The sequence below is a fragment of the Lepidochelys olivacea genome (assembly GCF_965140295.1).
Source record: "Lepidochelys olivacea isolate rLepOli2 genome assembly, chromosome: 1".
Lineage (NCBI taxonomy): Eukaryota > Metazoa > Chordata > Testudines > Cheloniidae > Lepidochelys > Lepidochelys olivacea.
This window is the reverse complement of record NC_140411.1, coordinates 8734973-8757853: the sequence shown is the minus strand read 5'-3', so window position 1 is coordinate 8757853 and position 22881 is coordinate 8734973. Positions and strand designations below refer to the sequence as shown.

The 22881-nt window shown below is 46.1% G+C and overlaps 1 protein-coding gene across 4 annotated transcripts in view; it reads left to right on the top strand.

The window, feature by feature from the left end:
* STIM1 (stromal interaction molecule 1) overlaps positions 1-22881 on the top strand; it is a 202932-nt gene that overhangs the window by 36105 nt on the left and 143946 nt on the right. The window contains exon 1 of one of the 4 annotated variants that reach the window (XM_084614959.1): positions 1375-1941. The exons of the other annotated variants lie outside the window; for them this stretch is intronic. Within the exon in view, the coding sequence (XP_084471085.1) occupies positions 1926-1941 (16 nt within the window). The 5' untranslated portion in view covers positions 1375-1925. Of the gene's footprint in view, positions 1-1374; positions 1942-22881 lie in introns of those variants that run through there. 4 annotated transcript variants of the gene reach the window in all.

The following is a 22881-nucleotide window of genomic DNA, read 5'->3' as shown; positions in this document are numbered from 1 at the left end:
GGCAGTTGCCCTGCTTGCTACCCCCTAATACCAGCCCTGGCTTTTACATGCAGAAAACCAGTTGTTATGACACAGGTGGGCCATGGAGATTTTATAGTATGTTGGACGGGCCTCAGAAAGAGAGAGGTTGAGAACCCCTGCTACAGACAATGAAAAGACCATGCTGTCCTTGGTGGATCATGCTGGATTATGCAGTCTTCTGAAGATTGTATTCGTATTTGGTGAAATCTGGGTTTGGCCCTATGCCAGAATGACTGAGTGTGGTGGAATCTGTAAAATTCTTCATTAAAACTGGTTTGAGCTGTGAGAGGTGGTATCTCATTTGATCTTTCCCTCCCCCACCTTGCTTGGCTATTCCCCTTCTTTTGGGGGGTGGGGGGGGGAAATGGGGTGAAGGGGGCAGGGAAATAATGGCTCTGTGTGCTGTAGTCAGGAAGTGACAACAGGTGGCATTTTCTGCTAAACCACGCAGAAGCTACATGTGCACACTAGAGCTCAGCAGACCCTTCATTCCTTGTCATACAACCTGCCTCCAGCTCGCTGCTGTGTTTGATTTTGCATTACAGCTGGGATAAGTTGTCCAGCTGGTTTGTTTTTCATCTCATGGCTATTTTCAGTCACCCAGCCTAACACGGTGAAATGTCTGAGATGCTTTTCTGTTCCCTGTGACTGTGCTATAAGGAAGCCTAGCACTCATTCCAGGGTAATCTCAAGAGAGGGCTTCACCCTAATGTTTTCTATTGTTTACTAGCCTTTGGCTACCAACCCTTTTACTGTCTGTTAACCAGTCTCTTTATAAAGGCTAAAGAACAATAGGAGTGCCTATCCAGACTCAATTAAATATTGGGAGGTGGACTGAAATCATTTAATAAAACTGCTCTGTCACCTGATTAAGAGATGTATCAAATCCAACTCTTTAGCTGGAATTAGGAATCGTCTGTGTCATGTAGGGGTCTTGCTCCATTTCTGAGGAACACCGGCTGTAATACAGCTCAAACATTATTCCTCAAGCATGTGAGCTTTATATTTCTTTGCATGCCAGTTAGTAACAAAAGTATCTGCCTCTCAGATCCAAATTAGAAGATGGTTGCCCTGGATATGGGAAACAAAGCCAAACTTTCCTGTCTTCTGCCTGTAAATGGGTAACTAATTTGTACATATTTGCAGTTCTCTTAGGTATTTGTTTAGTGCCAAAAGGAACTTTGAAACCACCACTCCCTCAACAAAAAGAGTAGTTTCAGCAAATCCTTTTCTCCCTTCTTCGTATTCTCTTTGCACCCCTGACTATAGGCAAAAAGGAGTAGCTCTCCTGAGTCGGGGCCAGCATTCCGAGGCCTTGACTGCATGGGAGATTACCCCACTTCTAGCACTGGTAGCAAGTCATCAGTGAAGCTGTAGTGGTACAACTCCCTAGTATTGACTGTCTTTTGTTTGTCTTTGGTACCAATCAGGCCCTCATTGTAGTATTCGAGTGCACTATTATCCCCATTTGGGGAACCGAGGCACAGTGAGGTCCCATAGGAAGTCTGTGTCAGAGCAGGGACTAGAATCCAAGCCTCCAGCGAGTACCCTAACCCCTGGACCAGCCTTCCTCCTGTAGACAGACTAAATCACTATTTGTAATGGAGGAGCTTGCTCCTGGCCACTGATGGATTATGACATTTGGACAGATCCCTAGTATGGGGAAGACCCTAGAACTGTAGGGAAAGGAAAAAGGAGGTTTATATAACTCACCGCTGCCCCGTTTTGGAAAGAAAGCCTAGCAAAGTGGATGTTGCTTTCCATGTCTGCTAGCTGGGACTGGACTGCTGACCTCACCAAGGCGACCCTCCGACATCTTTACTCAGAACTGTGGAGAAGCAGCAAACCAGGGTTAGATTTTGGAATACACAGCTTTTTCAAAGAAGACTGCATTCAGCGGGAGCATGCTGCAACCTATTGGTCAGTCCAAACTTCAATTACTCGGGGTGGGGGGGAAGAAAGGAGTGACATCTTGCAGTATGTCTGTTTCTGGATTCCTTCACTAGTGGGATTTTGAGTCCCAGCCCTATTAGATGTTCTGATTTAAAAACAATGCTAACTTTTTAAAGCAGAAATCCAGTAGCTGAAAGTTGATAGCCAACAGTAGGCTGCTTGAATAGGACAGTGTTGTTGCAATAGCTGTGATGGTCCCAGATATTATTAGTTAGTGGTTAGAGGGTTATAGTTGGTAAGATGGTTGGGGATGATGTTTTGTTTCTTGCATTTTCTCGGGAAGTAGATGTCGCTGTTAAGCTTTGCTCCCTTTTTCTTCATGATGTGGAGTTTCCATTTCAGACAGCAAAATTTGATATCTTCCATTCTATTCACAGTAGCTGGTCCAATAAAAGATATTACCTCACCTTGTCTCTCCGAGTAGACCAGAGTCTAGCAAATCCCTTTATGTTAATTGAGGGAGAGGGAAGCTTTGGTTCGAGGCACACAGTGTACACTAGCCCAAGAGAAGGTCATGGTGCTTGAAAGGCAAATTCAGACTAACCAGGGAGTCCATGGGTAGCTCCTTTATTCACACCCCGACCTCCCTGAATGCTGTTTTTATTTAGGTAAGAACGTTTTCCCTCTGGTTTTGTAACTTTTTGAATATGTTAGGTATAACAACAAATACACTTCTCCTTGTCCATTTGCTGGTCCTTCTTCCCAGCAAACACATGGTAGAAGATGCGGAGAAGAATCTTCTGCAGAGCATGTTTGGGCTTTGTGGGTCTGGCAGCCTCATTTTACATAGTAACTCATTCATATAAGCTGTATCTGTTATAGTGGACCTCTGAAAGTCATGCAAACTATATGAGATCATCTTTCTCTGTGGTGGCCTACAAAAGCATACATTCCTGCTGTTCAGATGCAATAGAGGGAATCCAGCCCCCTCCACTTTGGAGTTACCTAATGTTTCCACCTTCTGACTAGCCCAGTTAGCTTTTGTGTATCTGCAAGCTACAAGAAAGACTTTCAGTACTTTATATCTGTTGATTTTTCTCATCCCTAATTCAAAATGCTGGGTGACCTGCCCTTGTTAATTCATTTGCTCACTGGTAGTTATGCTCTTAAGACTTTAGCTTGTCCTGTTTTGGTTTGGTCTTTTGGGCTCTTGGCCAGATTTGGTGGCTGATTCTGGTTGCTGGGTCCTGGCCAGAAAGAGCTCTTCAGATCCCCATCGTTTGGACCAGCTCCCTGGAATTAGCCAGTTCTAGTACTAATCCCAATAAAGAGCTGAAACAGTTTTCCAAAGAATTTTAATCAAAGGGCAGACCAGTCCTTCTCTTCTGAATCCCATTAAGTCATTTTAGTCTGTAAATTTTTTCTATTATAATTTGCCTTTGTCTGTGCCAAGTATAGTTGAGTAGAAGTTATTGCTGTCATCAACCCATTTTGCAGGCTAATTGTACTAATGCTGCAGTCTGTAGTAGATGTGCAAAGGTAATTTTTTTTTTTTAATGGCTAAACTCTCCTGTGAAAGACAGGAGACGCTCAATGAGGATTTGCACATTGAGGGAAACTTAGGCCCTGTCTACACTATAAATACAACTGCATACGTTCAGTGGTGTTGCGCCAGCATAAAACTGGTATCACAGAGTGGAGAATCAGGTCTGAGCCCTTCACCTTTCTCTACTTCAGCGGTCTCATGTTCATTCAGTTCTTCATCAGTGTTTCAGGAAAGTGTTCTTTCCACAACCCCAAATCCTATCCAAGTAATAGAAGGAAAGCTTTCTGCGAGCAGCTGATAGCCAAGAGGGGGGCAAACTACGGCCTGAGGGCCACATCCGGCTCCTAGGACCCTTCCCTCTGGCCCCCAAGCTCCTGCCAGGGAGTGGGGTCAGGACAGGCTTGCAAAGGAGCCAGCCCAACTCCCCAGCAGTGTGGTGAGCAGGACGGAGGCTAGCCCCTGGCCCCTTTCCTTCTGCTCCCCTCCCTCCCTTGCAGTCACAGTTCCTCCAGCACCTGGACCGAGTGGCTGCAGCTCCAGCCAGGCAGCACGGCTATAGCTATAGCGTGGCCACACCTGGTGCTCCAGGGTGCTGTGGTCAGGGAGAGTTCTAGGAGCGGGGAGTTTGCAAGGGGGTGGTCAAGGAGCCTGGTCCCTGCTGCTGGGGACGGGGCAGAGCAAACCAGGGCCCCCCTCCACCTCCAGCATGCTTGGCCCCTGTCCCCAGTAGCCAAGCCCAGATAGGGAGCAAGCCCTGCCCGACTGCCAGGGAGAGCAGCCAAATGAGCAGGGGAAACGCACAGGAAAAGGACTGAGCCCCCTTTTCTCCCACCCCACAGGTAACATGGGGCGGGGAGAGCAGGGAGGGTTGGCTAGGGGGCGGGGGGCCCCAGGAGGGTGGTCAGGGGGTGGGGAGCAGGGGAGATTGGATAAGGGACGGGTGTCCTGGGTGGATGGTCGGGGGCAGAGAGCAGGGGTGTTTTGGATAGGATGCAGGAGTCCCAGGGGACAGTCAGGTGGGGAGCGGGGGAGGGGGGGTTTGGATGGGGGTGAGAGTTCCGGGGGCCTGGAATTGGGGCGGGGGCCAGGCCATGCCCACAGCCTTCCCTACCTGGCCCTCCATACAATTTCTGTACCTGATGTGGCCCTAGGGCCAAAAAGTTTGCCCACCCCTGTGATAGCCCAATGGCTCAGAGGAGTAGGGAGGGAGCAGGGTAGTATTTAATACACTGGCATTCAGCCTGAAGGAGAGCAGCTGGCTCCGGGAGAGGGCTCCTGCCGGGCAGCACTTACCTCTGGCGGCTCCTGATGGTGTAGCGTGGCTGCCGCTAAGGCAGGATCCCTGCCTAGCACGGCCCCATGCAGCGCCCCAAAGGGGCCAATGCCACAGCTCCCCGTTCCCAGCCAGTGGGAGCTATATGGTCGGTGCTTGCAGGCAGGAGCAGCACGCGAAGGGAGACCCCCGCTTCCTGGGGCCGCGCTGGCCGTTTCCGGAACAGCGTGGGGCCAGGGCAGGCAGGGAGCCTGCGTTAGCAGCAGCCCCACTTCACCACCAGAGATCGCGATTGACTGGGAGGTCCTCTAGGATCAACCAGTGGATTGTGATCGACCGGTTGGTGACCTTTGATCTAGGGCGAGCTGTGTCTTTTGTTTCAGATGCACCTAGGTTCATTTTAGTTTGCTGTCAGGTACCTAGCCTGACAGGCAGAAGCTGGGGACACCTTTTGTTTTAGGTCCTGGAAAGCCACTTTGCAAACCAGTCAGTTAAGGGCTACACCCAATTACTTCAGAGGAAAAGTATTAGGAGGCCCTCCTAGCAACATGGCGGTTGAAATGGCGGGAAAAGCCATCCCTGCCTTCACCCAGACTGTCAAAAGGGATGGTAGAATGATCTGTTATAGGAGCAGGCAGTCCCTTTGAATCTTCAGCTGCAGGCTTATAGAAACATCACTCCAGCTTCTACCAGAGAAAGTTTCTGAATGATACTTTTTCCTACCAACCTCCTTTAAGAGCAATAAAACCTAGCTCCAGGCCCGATCTGTCTAAGAGCACACCAGCATTCTTCAGTCCCCACTGGTGAAAGGCTAGTTCAGAAAGGTAGGTTTCAGAGTAACAGCCGTGTTAGTCTGTATTCGCAAAAAGAAAAGGAGTACTTGTGGCACCTTAGAGACTAACCAATTTATTTGAGCATGAGCTTTCGTGAGCTACAGCCCACTTAATCCGAGGTGAGCTGTAGCTCAGGAAAGCTTATGCTCAAATAAATTGGTTAGTCTCTAAGGTGCCACAAGTACTCCTTTTCTTTTTTCAGAAAGGTAGAAATTGTGCAGCAAGACATTGTAATAGAACTGAAGAAATTCCCTGTGCCATGTTCATAGTCTCATTCACCGAAAAGAATGAGTTCAATATAGGAAGAAGGCCGTCAGTAATGGATTGAAGGTAGGTACTGAAGTGCCAGAACCTCAGATTCTAGGAAGTGACTCCTGTACCTTTACTGCTCCTCTTCATACCCTTACATGTGGCTCAGGACCAGCAGAATAACATTTACTAGAATTGGATCAGGTTTCACTCTGCTGCTGCTTTTGACTCCACTGCTTAGTGAACAGCAGCCTTCTGTGCACAATCCTACAGGAAGAAAGGTATTAGTGTCCTAATGACTGTTAAACTGTCACTTGCTTTCTGGCCTAGCAGGATGTAGAAGCGCCGCAGAGATGGTACATTCAGCCCTGAAGGAGTGAATGCCACTTATCTGACTAGTGACCTAGTTGATCTGGAGTGAAGAGTACCTTCATTAGCCCTCCCCAACCAGTCTTGTGACTGGGAGGCTGAGAAAAAGCCAAAGAGGAAAAATGTGGATTGACCAGAAACTCGCCACTAAAAGGGGTGAATAAAAAAGGGGAGAGGAAAAGCTATACACCACCAAGGAGAGAGAGAGGAGTAGAAATATAATCCAAAGGGGTGAGGATAGATGCAGAGGGAAGGGGGAAATAGTACACATCTCCACCTTAAAAATAAAGGTTTCACAGTAGCAGCTGTGTTGGTCTGTATCCGCAAAAAGAACAGGAGTACTTGTGGCACCTTAGAGACTAAATAAAGCAATTCACGTATTTGGGTTTCTTTCAGCTCCTAATCAAATGAAGATGGCTATGTGAATTGGTAACCAAAAATTGAGAAATTAAACTTCCCCCTTCCCTTTCCTTATAAGCACAAATGGTATCAACTCCCTAATCTTGGGCATATGGCAGTTTGCGCCGATGATAATGATTGTATGACTTCGATGCAGAAACAAGCAAAGTGAGGTGGGCTTTGGGGGTCACAGCTCTTGTTCAAACAGAAATCTGTTGATTAGCAGTCATTTACCTCAAACATATGGAAAGGTAAATGGATTGCTGCTCCATCGACTACCTCAGCATGAACAGCTTTTTGCAATGTACTTTGAAACGGTAGCAAGAGTTTTTGATTGACAGCTGCTAAACTGGATTCCCCATTTGGGCAGCCTTTTCGTCTCTGTCTGCAGAACTGTAGGTATGCGCTCCCTGAATGGCATGACAGTTCAGCATTGATTGGGTATGCACAGTGCAAGCGGCATTTGCATTGCAACAAAGCTGAGGTAATTTTACCAGCAGGTTTTTTAGATATCCTGCTCTTCAAGTTAGGATTCAAATTTCATGAATCCTGATATTCTGCGGAGCATGTAGTTGCTGATGAGGTTGAAATTCCTTATCTTAAAAGGTTCAAGAGTGCATTTTAGTGCAGCTCCTGTATGTACTATGCTTACATAATTTCTTACATTGAGTGCTTAAATCTTTACAGTAAATCATCTGCCCAATAAATCTTCCCTTAACATAGAAGCATAGTATACCACTTGTGGCCCCCTCTTGGCCACTCAACAGACTGCTTGGATGGGATCCAGCTACTGAATTCTGCGATGTTCTAAAGCCTGAACAAAGTTCAGGCACTGCCACTGTCTTGGGGTCCACAGGTACACTCTTGGGATGCAACCCTCTGCAGATCCCCGGAGAGCTGTGACCAGGTGGCCCACTCCCCAGCCCCCAGAACTGGTGCTGGCCCCTCAAACACTCCCTCACTGCCTCAGGTTAAATGCACTCCCAGAACTCCAGCCAAATGTGTTCTGGGCCCACAGTTTAAAAATAAACCCTACACACGTTTCCCCACCTCACTTTCCTCATCACTCCAGAGCATGCTTTGGGTTGGGACCAAGGTCATCTGGGTCCATCTGGGATGTTTTTGCTGCAGTGCATGGTTTGTCTTCTGAAATATGGAGCCTTTTCGTCTCTGATAGCTTTCTCTAACCTTGATTGTTCCAACTCCTTCTTTTCTCCTGTCTGAAGTTTCCGTTTCCTGTCCCAATGAGTCTCTCTAGTTTTACATCTTACACCACCACCATCTGGTTCCTTTGTTTTACTGCTGGTAACTTTCCACTTTACAGCCCTCATCCCCCTACTAGACAAGCTGGATAAATTTCAGAGTAACAGCCATGTTAGTCTGTATTCGCAAAAAGAAAAGGAGGACTTGTGGCACCTTAGAGACTAACCAATTTATTTGAGCATGAGCTTTCGTGAGCTACAGCTCACTTCATCGGATGCATTCCACGGTATGCATCCGATGAAGTGAGCTGTAGCTCACGAAAGCTCATGCTCAAATAAATTGGTTAGTCTCTAAGCTGGATAAAGTGGCTTCTAGCTCCAGTCAACCTCCTTAGCATATCTATTGACTGGTTAGAGTACAGTCATTAAAGTTAAGTACTCTCCATTGTCATTAGTCTGGTGTGTGCCTGTTACAGGTCCTAGCAGCAGTGATAGATAGTGACAGGCATAGACATATATTATTCTATGATACAATAATTTTCATAGAAACAACTTCATAACATCAACCAGAATTCATAAATTGTACAGACAGATTCCCCAAATCACCAGAGCTTATATTTGAAACTTGATTGTGACCATCTCACTCTTCAAATCTCTTTTGGGAAAAGACCCGATGACAAGCTTCAGTTGGGATTGAAGTGGCATTGTTTTTTTTTTTTTTTAAAGTTCCTGAGACAAAGCACACACTGTTCTTAAAGCCGCTTAAAGTTTGTGCAGGTATCAAAATGCATTTGTTTTCAGTTTTGGACTAGTGTTTAAAATTACATGCACAAAGGTCTGACTTAATTTATTTTTTTAACTTTGTTACTTTGAATGAAAGCCAGGGTTGCAAAAAAGATCTCCTCAAAAAACAAAGGTTTCAGAGTAGCAGCTGTGTTAGTCTGTATCCGCAAACAGAACAGGAGGACTTGTGCGCAGATAAATTTGTTAGTCTCTAAGGTGCCACAAGTCCTCCTTTTCTTTTTTCAAAAAACAAAGTATTGGATAGCACTGGTATTTCATTTTACTGTCGTTGTAGATGATGGGCTCTTCCATCTATATCATGGAATAGTGGGTCTGTTAAAGAAGCGAAGGTGATTTATTCTTTTTGTAAATGCTATTTAAGCACCTTAAGCAGTGGCCTCTTGTGTGAAGCCTCACTGGTCTATAATTGACTGAGACGTGAATTAAGTGTCCTCTCTCAAAGCTGGGAACACATGATGGACATTTATTTCAATTATTGCTGGCTGTGGAGTCTGTAACGAGTGTTGAAATGCTGTAGGATTAAAAAAAAAAATGGAAAAGCGTTACCTTTTCAGCACTTCGATTCTGCAGTGCTAGGTGTGATAGGAAAACCTCAGAGAAACACCTTCTAATAATTATATTTTCATTAAAATAGATAAAAAATCAGCTGTGCAACATTTGTGAGAGGTGTCAGCCTCATGGCTAAAAGACGGGGGGCGGGGGGACGCATTAGTGCTGCTAAGTAGAATGCCATATCACAGGGGTTATACAATAGGGAACAATCTGGCACTGGCTGGGGGCGGGGGAGTAGATGATCTAATAGGTCTTTTCCATTTCTAATGTCTGATTCAGTCCAGTGCCAGTTGTAAATCTGCAGTTTTTTCCCACGCACAAGAAGGCATTGGGGGGGGGGGGCGGGGATTTCCGTAATCCCAGGTCAACTGTAAAGCTCTGCTGGGAATTGTTTCTAGCCAGAGAGACTGGTTAGAAAGAACCTGGAAATAACAGGTTTCAGAGTAACAGCCGTGTTAGTCTGTATTCGCAAAAAGAAAAGGAGTACTTGTGGCACCTTAGAGACTAACCAATTTATTTGAGCATGAGCTTTCGTGAGCTACAGCTCACTTCATCGGATGCATACCGTGGAAACTGCAGCAGACTTTATATATACACAGAGAATATGAAACAATACCTCCTCCCACCCCACTGTCCTGCTGGTAATAGCTTATAGATAAGATATAGATATAGATAAGCTATTACCAGCAGGACAGTGGGGTGGGAGGAGGTATTGTTTCATATTCTCTGTGTATATATAAAGTCTGCTGCAGTTTCCACGGTATGCATCCGATGAAGTGAGCTGTAGCTCACGAAAGCTCATGCTCAAATAAATTGGTTAGTCTCTAACGTGCCACAAGTCCTCCTTTTCTTTCTGGAAATAACAGGGATTTTTAGGTGATCAGTACCTACAATTCAGGTATGAAGAGTATGTAAATCCTTGTTCCTGGAGGATTTATGGGGAACAGATCAGCATAGTTTCTGCTTCATTTTCTACAGTTCTTGTGCTGTCGTGCACATCCAATTGCCTGGTGTGCTCGGGGAGCTTTTGATACATTAGCTTCAAGGGCCAAATCTTTTGTTTATTTCCCAGAGCAGGTGCTTAGCTTCTCTTCCAAAGCCCTACAAGATTTGTGCTCCTTGTTGAAAGTTTGTAGTGCTGGTATGTTACAAAAATAAATACACTTTGGAAAAATAAACTATTTGTTAGTGGAAATAATAAACAGGGCCAAATTCAGCTCCCCTGTTGGAGTTATGCCAAGGATAAATTTGATAAATTCTGTCAGTTGTCAGCATTTAGTAATTAAGAACTGGAATGTAGCCATCAGCATTCCTGTTTTGGAAGTTAGTTAAGATTTTAAGTGTTAACTTTCAAACAGGCCCATTTAGTAAATCGGGCAGACTTTAGTAAAATTTTTAAAATATTAATTCATATGGCATATTGTAATGTACAGGTTTGTGTAAATTTCAATTATACCAAGAAGCAACAAAATATAACTTTGTATCCCTACAAAAGTGCAGAAAGTAGGAGAAGAATGTTAACTTGTTTGTTCTGCATTCTGATGTCTTTTCATTCAAATTAATCCATTGGGGATTTCCTCTAGTAAATTGTGTCCCACCTGTCCGTCTCTGCTTGTTCTGGTTTCCTTTGCAGATTTTAAAGTTAGTGGAAGATGGAAAGTTTTTTATTTTCTCTGTGGTGGTGCTCAACCCCCGCACTCGGCCCCAGGCCATGCCTCTCCCTGGTCCCTTCCCCCAAGCCCCTGCCTCTGCTCTGCCCTGGCCCTGCCCCCGCTCCGCCTTGGCCTCACCCCCATCCCATCCTTTCCCGCAAGCCCCGATCCCCACCTCTTTCCCACCTAGTTCCGCCCCCTCCCACAGCATACCCCATCCCTGCTCCTCCCTCCCAGAGCCTCCTGCACCCTGCAAAACAGCTGATCGTGCCAGGCGGAAGGCAGTGGGAAGGAGGGGGAGACGCTGATCAGTGGGGCAGCAGGCAGGCGGGAGGCGCTGGAGTGGGGAGCTGGCTGCCAGTGGGTGCTCCAGCCCTGGAGCACCCACGGAGTCGGCGCCTATGGTGTTCTGTATCAGTCCAAATGCTTGAGTCATGCTTCTCTCTGCAAGCAGATAAAGAGAGGACTCTTGAGATTTGGATGATGCCATCCTCCCACCCATCAATCGTTTCCCACACCAGAATCTTCAGTTATTTGTCTCCCAGAAGGTAAAACTGCTTCCCAGCCTCTGTAGTAGTGAAGAACCTGAGGCCTAGTAAACGTGATTCTCACCTGCCCACCCTGCTGTATTTGGACAATATAATATCAGGGTGGTACTGGTTCCTGCTCCCATGTGCTGACTTTGCTGCAGGTCTCTGAGGAAAACAAAGACATAAGAGGCAAGAGGTGTCACAGATGTAGGGCCTTTATATGGGTTTGTCTTGAAGAACTCTTAGTTCACAGCAAGCTGGGATTTAAATTTACCTCTCACTAATGTGTAGTGCACTAACTGTCCGTGTGGACTCTGCAACTGTACACTAAACTTTCTGTAGTGTGCTTTAATCTACTCCTGTTTCAAAGCACACTACATCAAAGTGTGCAAGGGAACTTTTAGCAGGGTCCACACAGTCTCTTAGTGCACAGTAGGCTAATGCAAGGTAGATTTACATCCTGGCGTTCCACAAATGAAGGGTATGCCTGCACTGAAAATGCTACAGCGGAACATAGACACTAACTATGCTAGCAGGAGAGGTTCTTCCAGCGTCGTAGGTAATCCACTTCCCCAGAGAAGGGTAGCTAGGTCAACAGAAGAATCCTTCCGTCAACCAAGTGCTGCCTACACTGTGGGTTAGGTTGGCTTAACTGTCGTTCGGGGGTGTGCATTTTTCACACCTCTGAGCGACATAGTTAAGACGACTTAATTTTCTAGTGTAAGCCAGGTCGAAGTGTTCCTAGACACAGGCCCTGTGACTGAACACCGGGGAGGTGTCCTTCCACCTAAACTGGAGAATTTTGCAGGACAGAGGGATGCCCTAGATCTGCCTTCAGAAGACTGCCTAACATGGTGGGGGGGCTGCTTTCTGTGTGTTGTTCAAGCCTACTGTCTGAAGCACCTTCACTGAGTCTTTGTAACCATGGGATCTACCCTTGTTTCCTCACTCTCCTTTCTATTCATTTGTTACACCCTTTTGTTCTCTTGTCTTTTTAAGGGTATGTCTACACTACGGAATAAGGTCGAATTTATAGAAGTCGTTTTTTTAGAAATCGGTTTTATATATTTGAGTGTGTGTGTCCCCACAGAAAATGCTCTAAGTTCATTAAGTGCATTAACTCAGCGGAGTGCTTCCACAGTACCGAAGCTAGAGTCGACTTCCAGAGCATTGCACTGTGGGTAGCTATCCCACAGTTCCCGCAGTCTCCCCTGCCCATTGGAATTCTGGGTTGAGATCCCAATGCCTGATGGGGCTAAAACATTGTCGTGGGTGGTTCTGGGTACATATCGTCAGGCCCCCCTTCCCACCCTCCCTCCGTGAAAGCAAGGGCAGACAATCATTCCGTGCGTTTTTTTCCTGAGTTACCTGTGCAGAGGCCATACCACGGCAAGCATGGAGCCCGCTCAGGTAACCGTCACCGTATGTCTCCTGGGTGCTGGCAGACGCGGTACGGCATTGCTACACAGTAGCAGCAACCCATTGCCTTCTGGCAGCAGACGGTGCAATGCGACTGGTAGCCGTCCTTGTCGTGTCCAAGGTGCTCTTGGCCACGTCTGCTGGGAGTGCCTGGGCAGACATGGGCGCAGGGACTAAATTTGGAGTGACTTGACCAGGTCATTTTCTTTAGTCCTGCAGTCAGTCCTATTGAACCGTCTTAGGGTGAGCAGGCAGGCGATATGGATTGCTAGCAGTCGTACTGTACCATCTTCTGCCGGGCAGGCAAGAGATGAGGATGGCTAGCAGTCGTACTGTACCATCTTCTGCCGGGCAGGCAAGAGATGAGGATGGCTAGCAGTCCTTCTGCACCGTCTGCTGCCAGCCAAAGATGTAAAAGATAGATGGAGTGGATCAAAACAAGAAATAGACCAGATTTGTTTTGTACTCATTTGCCTCCTCCCCGGTCTAGGGGACTCATTCCTCTAGGTCACACTGCAGTCACTCACAGAGAAGGTGCAGCAAGGTAAATCTAGCCATGTATCAATCAGATGCCAGACTAACCTCCTTGTTCCAATAAGAACAATAACTTAGGTGCACCATTTCTTATTGGAACCCTCCGTGAAGTCCTGCCTGAAATACTCCTTGATGTAAAGCCACCCCCTTTGTTGATTTTAGCTCCCTGAAGCCAACCCTATAAGCCGTGTCGTCAGTCACCCCTCCCTCCGTCAGAGCAACGGCAGACAATCGTTCCGCGCCTTTTTTCTGTGCGGAAGCCATACCAAGGCAAGCATGGAGGCCGCTCAGCTCACTTTGGCAATTAGGAGCACATTAAACACCACACGCATTATCCAGCAGTATATGTAGCACCAGAACCTGGCAAAGCGATACCGGGCAAGGAGGCGATGTCAGCGCGGTCACGTGAGTGATCAGCCCAGGAGGGTTGGTGGAGGAGGGAAGGAAAATGCCACACAGCACTTTAAAAGTTTACAACTTTAAAATTTATTGAATGACAGCCTTCTGTTTTTTGGGCAGTCCTCTGTGGCAGAGTGGCTGGTTGGCCGGTGGCCCCCCCACCGTGTTCTTGGGCGTCTGGGTGTGGAGGCTATGGAACTTGGGGAGGAGGGCGGTTGGTTACACAGGGGCTGTAGTGGCAGTCTGTGCTCCAGCTACCTTTGCTGCAGCTCAACCATACACTGGAGCATACTGGTTTGGTCCGCCAGCAGCCTCAGCATTGAATCCTGCCTCCTCTCATCACGCTGCCACCACATTTGAGCTTCAGCCCTGTCTTCAGCCCGCCACTTACTCTCTTCAGCCTGCCACCTCTCCTCCAGGTCATTTTGTGCTTTCCTGCACTCTGACGTTATTTGCCTCCACGCATTCGTTTGTGCTCTGTCAGTGCGGGAGGACAGCATGAGCTCGGAGAACATTTCATCTCGAGTGCGTCTTTTTTTCTTTCTGATCTTCACTAGCCTCTGGGAAGGAGAAGATCCTGTGATCATTGAAACACATGCAGCTGGTGGAGAAAAAAAAAGGGACAGCGGTATTTAAAAAGAGACATTTTATAAAACAGTGGCCACACTCTTTCAGGGTAAACCTTGTTGTTAACATTACATACATAGCACATGTGCTTTCGTTACAAGATTGCATTTTGCCTCCCCCCACTGCGTGGCTACCCCCTCAACCCTCCCCTCTCCCCGTGGCTAACAGCGGGGAACATTTCTGTTCAGCCACAGGCAAACAGCCCAGCAGGAATGGGCTCCTCTGAGTGTCCCCTGAAGAAAAGCACTCTATTTCAACCAGGTGACCATGAATTATATCTCACTCTCCTGAGGATAACACAGAGAGATAAAGAACGGATGTTGTTTGAACGCCAGCAAACATACACTGCAATGCTTTGTTGTACAATGATTCCCGAGTACGTGTTACTGGCCTGGAGTGGTAAAGTGTCCTACCATGAAGGACGCAATAAGGCTGCCCTCCCCAGAAACCTTTTGCAAAGGCTTTGGGAGTACATCCAGGAGAGCCGGGAATGCCAGGGCAAAGTAATCCTTTCACATGCTTGCTTTTAAACCATGTATAGTATTTTAAAAGGTACACTCACCGGAGGTCCCTTCTGTGCCTGTCGGGTCCAGGAAGCAGCCTTGGTGGGTTCAGGGGGTACTGGCTCCAGGTCCAGGCTGAGAAACAGTTCCTGGCTGTTGGGAAAACCGGTTTCTCCGCTTGCTTGCTGTGAGCTATCTATAACCATCGTCGTCGTCTTCTTCTTCTTCGTCCCCAAAACCTGCTTCCATGTTGCCTCCATCTCCAGTGAAGGAGTCAAACAACACGGCTGGGGTAGTGGTGGCTGAACCCCCTAAAATGGCATGCAGCTCATCATAGAAGCGGCATGTTTGGGGCTCTGACCCGGAGCGGCCGTTCGCCTCTCTGGTTTTCTGGTAGGTTTGCCTCAGCTCCTTAAGTTTTATGCGGCACTGCTTCGGGACCCTGTTATGGCCTCTGTCCTTCATGCCCTGGGAGATTTTCACAAAGGTTTTGGCATTTCGAAAACTGGAACGGAGTTCTGATAGCAAGGATTCCTCTCCCCATACAGCGATCAGATCCTGTACCTCCCGTTCGGTCCATGCTGGAGCTCTTTTGCGATTCTGGGACTCCATCATGGTCACCTCTGCTGATGAGCTCTGCATGGTCACCGGCAGCCTGCCACGCTGGCCAAACAGGAAATGAGATTCAAAAGTTTGCGGGCCTTTTCCTGTCTACCTGGCCAGTGCATCTGAGTTGAGAGTGCTGTCCAGAGCGGTCACAATGGAGCACTCTGGGATAGCTCCCGGAGGCCAATACCGTCGAATTGTGTCCACAGTACCCCAAATTCGAGCCGGCAAGGCCGATTTAAGCCCTAATCCACTTGTCAGGGGTGGAGTAAGGAAATCGATTTTAAGAGCCCTTTAAGTCGAAATAAAGGGCTTCATCGTGTGGACGGGTGCAGGTTTATATCGATTTAATGCTGCTAAATTCGACCTAAAGTCTTTGTGTAGACCAGGGCTTAGTGAGGTTTTATGCTCTTTGGGGCAAGAACTGTCTATTGCTATATGCTTGGCACTGTCCAATCGTAATGAGGCCTCAATACTGGGGGGGATCTGTGCACTGTGGAGCCTATATCAGCATAGCTAGTGTAGATGCAGCTTATACCGACAGAAGGAATTTCTCTGTCCATGTAGGAACACCACCTCCCTGCGTGACCTTGGCTGAAGCACTCCTCTATTGACATAGCTACACCTGCGCTGGAGGGGGGTTTATTGGCATAGCTTTGTTGGTCAGGAGCATGTATTTTTCTCACCCTTCAACAACATAACTGGGCTGACGTGATTTTTAAGTAGAGACCAAGCCTGATGGGGCTTCTGAGTGTTGTTATGGTATAAGTAGTCGGTCCAGCGCTGAAGTCCTGGTGGGCAGACAGGCTTTGGGAAAATGCCTCTTCCAGCCTCACTTATCTGACTCCCTAAAGGAACTTGAGTCTTTTTGGCAATGGGTTGTTGCTCAGATAAATTGGTTAGTCTCTAAGGTGCCACGAGTCCTCCTTTTCTTTTTTCTGAATACTTGTTGCCTTTCCAAGCCTGCTTTTAAACAATACATAGCTCAGGAGATTCTTTCATAGTGGTATGGAAATCCTGGAAAAAACACGCCACCACACTGGAGGTGAACACACTGATGTGATGATAAAATACAAAGGTTTCTCCAAATTTCGACAACTTTGAAATACACAAAAGAAGTTGAAAGCACAAATGTGAATTGAATAAACAAATGTGACTGGTTGTTCTGGGGCAAACTAACCCTTGCTGTAATTGTAGGGAAGCTAATGGAACAGTAATCATATTAATAATGGCTCTATGCTGGGGATGAGTTTGGCATACTCTCCTCTATTCAGAATGCATTGCTGCTGTACATTACGCAGTGTTCAGATAAATTGCAGCCCACTGAAATGGTTCCATGTACGCAGAAAATGAAAACCACGTTGCTGGGTGAATCCGGTCAGCTCTCCTTTAAAGTAATTTTATTCTGGTGGCAAAAAAACCTTGAAGGCCTTTGAAGGCAATCTAGAAAAGGTGGTGCTTGATCATTCCCAAATCATTATTATTTTTTATGCTGGAAGGTGCTAATAGCTGCCATCAAGTGGGTCTTTGATCTACAGACAGTTGTAGATCACATTAAAGCCGATGGGTGTGTGGAGCACCCTTCTTTCAGGCGAAATGGGAGGAGCAGTTAAGACCTTCATGTAGTGAAATGGTTGGTGGCATCTACTGTTTCTAGCATGCATGCAGCGCACGTGGCAAGGCCTTGTTCAGAAGTCAAGCTATGCGAGCTGACTGGTTCCCTCTCTGATTGCCAACACAGATTATGTCATTGTTTGGCAAACTGTGTGAGTGAGTGAGAGAGAGAAGAAAAGTGAACAGAGCACCTGCAGACTGCTAGAGCAGTTGTGATTGTGTCCCTGAGAGGAAGTAGAGGGACAGACCACCTTGTGGCACAGAGCAGACTGGAGGGGCAGACTTGAACATTGTGAGAAAGGAAACTGTCTCCTTTTGTTTCTGCTGTGTTCAGGGAAACGGGACTTTGTGTACATCCTTTGTAAATAAACAGGTTATACTCTACTGCAATCCTGACTCGTAGGATACATTCCTTCTTCTAATGGAAATCCTGCAATGCCCTGAGTGTTGGCTAATCACTCAGGAGAGAAGGGCAAAGTTGTTAGTATTTATGTGCAGTAGCACCTGCAGCTACTAACAGGTTGAGCCCCATTGTGCGAGGTTCTGCAGAGACGTATAGAAAATAACAATCCCTGCCCCAAAATGTTAACAATCTAAAATAAATGCTTTGTAATACCTCTGTAGTCTGAAGCAATCCCAGAAAATTTGGCACACGGATCATTGAATGGAATGACATCTGCAGTGATCTCTGGTTTTGTTCCATTTCATTGATTTAGTTTTAGATGGTAGGAAAGGAAGCTGATGGCAAAGGAAATTGCCTGCTATTCTCTGCTTGGAACAAATGGACTGGTGGTTAGTTTAGAAATGGACTTATATCTTAAAGAGACAATCTTTCTTTTTCTTTGCAGTTAGTTATACTCGTCTGTTTGCAAGGACCCCAAATAATCCATGACCCAGATTGGAAGAAAAGGACTGAGTTCTCTAATTCCCTAATGTATTGTCTTAAACATGTTTTTGTGCCTAGCTGTAAAATACTTAATTCTGCAAATCACTATGAAAACTGGCTGTGTTCCCCACCTGCCTTTGTGAGCAGCAGGCTGGAGAATGATTATGCGTCTCCTCAGTGTTGCTATCCTGTAAGTTTAATGGCCTGAGTGGTTTTGAAAGTGTGCTAAGATATCTGAACTGAACAAAAGATCTTGTGCATGAAGGCTATTGAAAAACATAACTGGACAAAGCCTTTACTCTCTGCAATGGACCTGTCTGTGAAAGGGCTGGTTTTTGTGACATCAGAATTAGAGTTGTTACTTATTAATTCCTCCTTTTGCTTTGAACAAATACCTGTAACTGTATGTAGTGGTGACATTCCAAATTCAAAGCAGTGATTTTTTTAAAAAAGTATAAATATTTGATTGTGATTATTGATCTGTGTTGCTGTAATACTGAGAAGCCTCAACTGGGGATTAAAAACCCGTTATACTGGCTGCTGCACAGATGTAATAAAAAAATATAGTTCCTTCCCCAAGGAACTTACATTTAAATGTATCATAAAGCATACACATACCTGTGGGGAGAAGACCGTAACAGTGGAAGTGATCGTGTTTAGTATAACCAGCAGCAGTGACCGCATGAAGTTTCAATGCTGTTTAGAGAGGCAGTATTATTTAGTATTTATATAGTGCTCGGATTGTGCTTGAGAAATAAGGGGAGACAGAAGCTGCCCTGAGGAGCTTACAATCCAAATAGATATAGTAAGGACAGATAAGAAGAAAAAAGATGCAACAAAAAAGAAAAGTGAACACTTAGTTGAGCATGTGTCATGTTAGTTCCATATGTGTTTGGTTCTGTTGGTTTTTTAGCTTTCCTAACCGATGTTTTAAATGCCAGTATTACATTTCATGAAGGGGAGTGCTAAATTTTACAGGCTTTTTTGGGGAAAAGTGTGTTTTGAGGAGGGACTCGGAAGATAAGGGGAGAAAGTAGAGTGTGTGGAGTACAGATTAGAGACCATGGGACTGTCTATCTGAACTCCTAGGTTCTGTTTCTGCCTTTGCCAGTGATTTGAGCAAGTCCATTTAGCTTCTCTCTGTGCTTTGGCTTTTCTATCTTCAATTGGGAGTAATACTACTTCACTGAGAATACAGAGAAGAGCAAAGATGGGCTTATGGTTAAGGTACTAGACTATAACTCAAAGATCTAAATTCCATCACTGGCTTTGCCACAGACTTGTAGCAGGACCTTGAGCAAGACACAGAACTAGATGTTACTTTTGTTGAAATAATAGCAAATTTCGCTTTGACTTCAGTGATGCAGAATCAAATCCTTAATTTCTCTCTGCTTCAGCTTCCTCTATGTTGAGTGAGGATAATATAGCCCTCCATCGTAAGGGATTTTGGAAGGTAAATTAACAAATGTTTCTGTTGCACTTGAATATAAACAGCCTATAAATATATGAACTTTTTTGTAAAGTGCTTTGAGATCACATAAATACTGATTACGAATTGGCAAGTTTGCTGCATTCCAGAGGGATGATTTTTAGTATACAAGGAACCCACCCATTTGATTTTGGGTTTTTCAGTATTTCTTTATGTATTAGCTAAAAGGAGGATGATTATATTTCCTGCCTTCAATTACAAGAGAGTCCCCCAAATGCTTTGCAGATTGTATAATCACTTCACTAACATGCAGACAGCTGACCCATCTATGAGACAGAGGAAATATGGTTCAGTGGTTAGGGTGCTAGACTCGGACTTGAGACCTGGGTTCAAGGCCCTGCCTTACCACAAACTTCATGTGTGACGTTTGGCAAGTCACTTAGCTTCTCTGTGCCTCCGTTCCCCATCTGTAAAATTGAGATAATAGCACAGCTCTACTTCATAGGCTGTTAAGGATAAATGTTAGATTGTGAAGTGCTCAGATACTATTATAAGTGGGGCCAGAAAAGTACCTAAGATAGACATGATGGTATCAGGAGAGTTACTACTTTATTTCTATGTGCTACAAAGAATCTTGGGTAGATAAAAGAACTATAAGAAATCCAAAGCCATGGTAAATTTTGGATTTACGTTAATACTATATGGTGACAAGGTGGGTGAGGTTAATATCTTTTATTGGACCAACTTCAGTTGGTGAGAGAGACAAGCTTTCGAGCTATGCAGAGCCCTTCTTCAGGTCTGGGAAATGTTCTCAGAGTGGCAGAGTCAGCTAAATACCAGATGGAAACAGATGGTTTAATTCTCCAATTGTTGGGGGAAAGGAGGGGGGGTATCTGGGGAGGGATTAGTAGATTATAGATTGTTATAATAAGCCATAAATCAAGTGTCTTCATTCAGTTTGTGATTTTTAGTGTCCATTATAGTTATGAATTTAAGTTTCCAGACTCATCCTTTGAAGTGTTGTGCAGGTGTAAGCAGTGTCAGGATGAGCTCCACCCTGACATCTGGTGGTGAGGTGTGGCAAGTTGTGGAAAAGAACTTCAGGGGCTGATCTCATTTGCATAGGCACACCCACCACGCCTAGAATGAGACCATAGCTGCCCAAATGGTCACTTTGGCTGCTGTGGGATCCCCAGTGTCTCTGTTATTGGGGCAGGAAGAATAAATTGTTATTACCCTGATTATGGGAACTGTGCTTGGAACTGTACGTGGCCTTTTGTTATGATGGAGGGATTCACCATCAACTAAGTAGCACTCGCTAGGCAAGGGTCATGGGTTCCAAAACTGTGTGAATGGAGAGAGGCTGGGGACAAGTATTAATACTTGGTGGCATGGGCCCCTTGGTGAGGGCCTTACATGCTGATTGCACTTCCTCCTCTCTCCACTGTGGAATATCAGAGCTAATTTTGATTTCATTAGAAGTCTAGTTATAGGCTGCTGAGCTCACTTTGGGCTGACAGTGCACCAGCACTGGGGCTCCCCTACTATAAGCTGAATTCACCTAAGAGCTGAAATCACTGAGTGTTGTGTTAAGTAGTGGGGGAGCCTGAAGATATATTGTGGAGCAGGTTGTGGGACGGCTGGTGAAGCAGTTCGACACGGAGCAGTGTGTGGATGGCAGGAGCTGCTTGTGGGCCGTGGAGCTGAGTGAAGGAGTTCGTGGGGCGGCTGGTGGAGTGGAGTGCAGCTGAGCGAAGGAGTTCGTGGGGCGGCTGGCGGAGCGGAGCGCAGCTGAGCGAAGGAGTTTTGTGGGGCGGCTGGCGGAGCGGAGCGCAGCTGAGCGAAGGAGTTTTGTGGGGCGGCTGGCGGAGCGGAGCACCGCTATGGAGCTATGGGGCGGTCAGCTTCAGATCACGTAAGGTGCCTCTTACCCCCGTCCCATTTCCACCCAGGTTGGGAGGTAAAGCTCCGCCGATAAACTTTCGAACTCTGGGGCTGCCCTGACCAGGGACAGAGACTTTTGGGGCATTGGACTTTTGGGACTTTGGGTGATTTGGGGTTGCTGGACTCAAGAACCAAAAGGGAAAAGGGCATGCCCCAATTTGCCTGGGGTGGGGTTGTTTTTGCTCATGGGTTGTGTTATGAATCCTGTTGGTGGTGTTTCCCCAACATAATGCCACATTGTTTCTCTCTGTTATTAAAAGACTTTTGCTACACTCAGACTATGTGCTTGCGAGAGGGGAAGTATTGCCTCTTGGAGGCGCCCAGCGGGGGTGGTATATATTTGTCCCAGGTCACTGGGTGGGGGCTCGAGCCGGTTTGCATTGTGTTATTGGAATGGAACCCCTAGATATTGAACCTGGCCCTTGTTGCTGCCAACTCTGACGGGCAGAAGGGTTACACAGGTTTCCTTTGAGGAAGAGAACTGAGAGGTTATAGCAGTGGAGATATGTCTGCAGATTTTGCGTCCGTCGTTCTGGCTGGGCCTGATGCGACTTGGAGTTGGTGTGTCCTGCTCTGTAGGAAGCATGCTTGTGACGAGCTTGGCAGGATTGGGGGATTGTTTGCAGGCCAGAAGAGGGAGTCTGGGAAAGATTTTTTTTCAGGATATGGTCCCCTCCCCTCCCCCAAGTATACATCGCATATAATATTGTGCGGAGACATTTGGGGCTCTGTTCTGCAAACAGTTATACCTTTGTGAAGATTACTCGCATGTAGAGTCATATTGGAGCCAATGGGACTTCACATAAGAGTGACTCATTCACACACACAACTGTGAGCAGGATTGGGCCATTGGTCAGTAAAATAAGATATAATCTGTTGTGAACCTCTGGTTTTATAAACGAGAGGGTTGTTGGAGGTGAGGCACTAATTTGTATCTCCGTTAGATGCAGTGGTTGCCATACTGTGCATTACACTCTCCCTTATTGAGGAACCTTCCAGTTTTGGTGGTTCTCATTAATTACTTGTAGTCAGCTTCTTATATACTCAAATCCTATCTCCTCCTTTTGCTAGTCACCTTCAGAAAAATAATCCTTTTAGTATTACACAGTGTGTTTAATTTTCAAAGTACTTTGCAATCACCAGTCCTCCCAACATCGCCTAGGAGGGAGGGGTTCCCATTTTACAAATGGGAAAGGTGGGACACAGAGTTTGGGACTGACCCGTGGCCATACTGTGAGTCAGTGGTACAAGAGCAGGACCTAACCTTGGGAATTCCTAGTGTCTGTGCTTAAATCTTTGCCTCTTTTTGAAAATCTTACCCTATAAGTAAGTCCCCGGTTGGGCAATTGACTCTAGATTGAGAGCTTTATTGTTAAAGACTGCACATGTTACCAGGGTTGGTTGAGAATCTTTGTAGCTGCATAGATTCCCTTTTCATCCCCTTTGCTGACTTAATTCAAGTGCTGTCTCTCCGGGAGAGAGGATGACTTGTTTTTAATGGGAATAAAGTACAATCACATTTTTTAAGTCTCCGTCTCAAAATCTAAAGCCTTGTGTACACTACAAATGCTTTGTCTTTGTAGCTGTACCAATATAG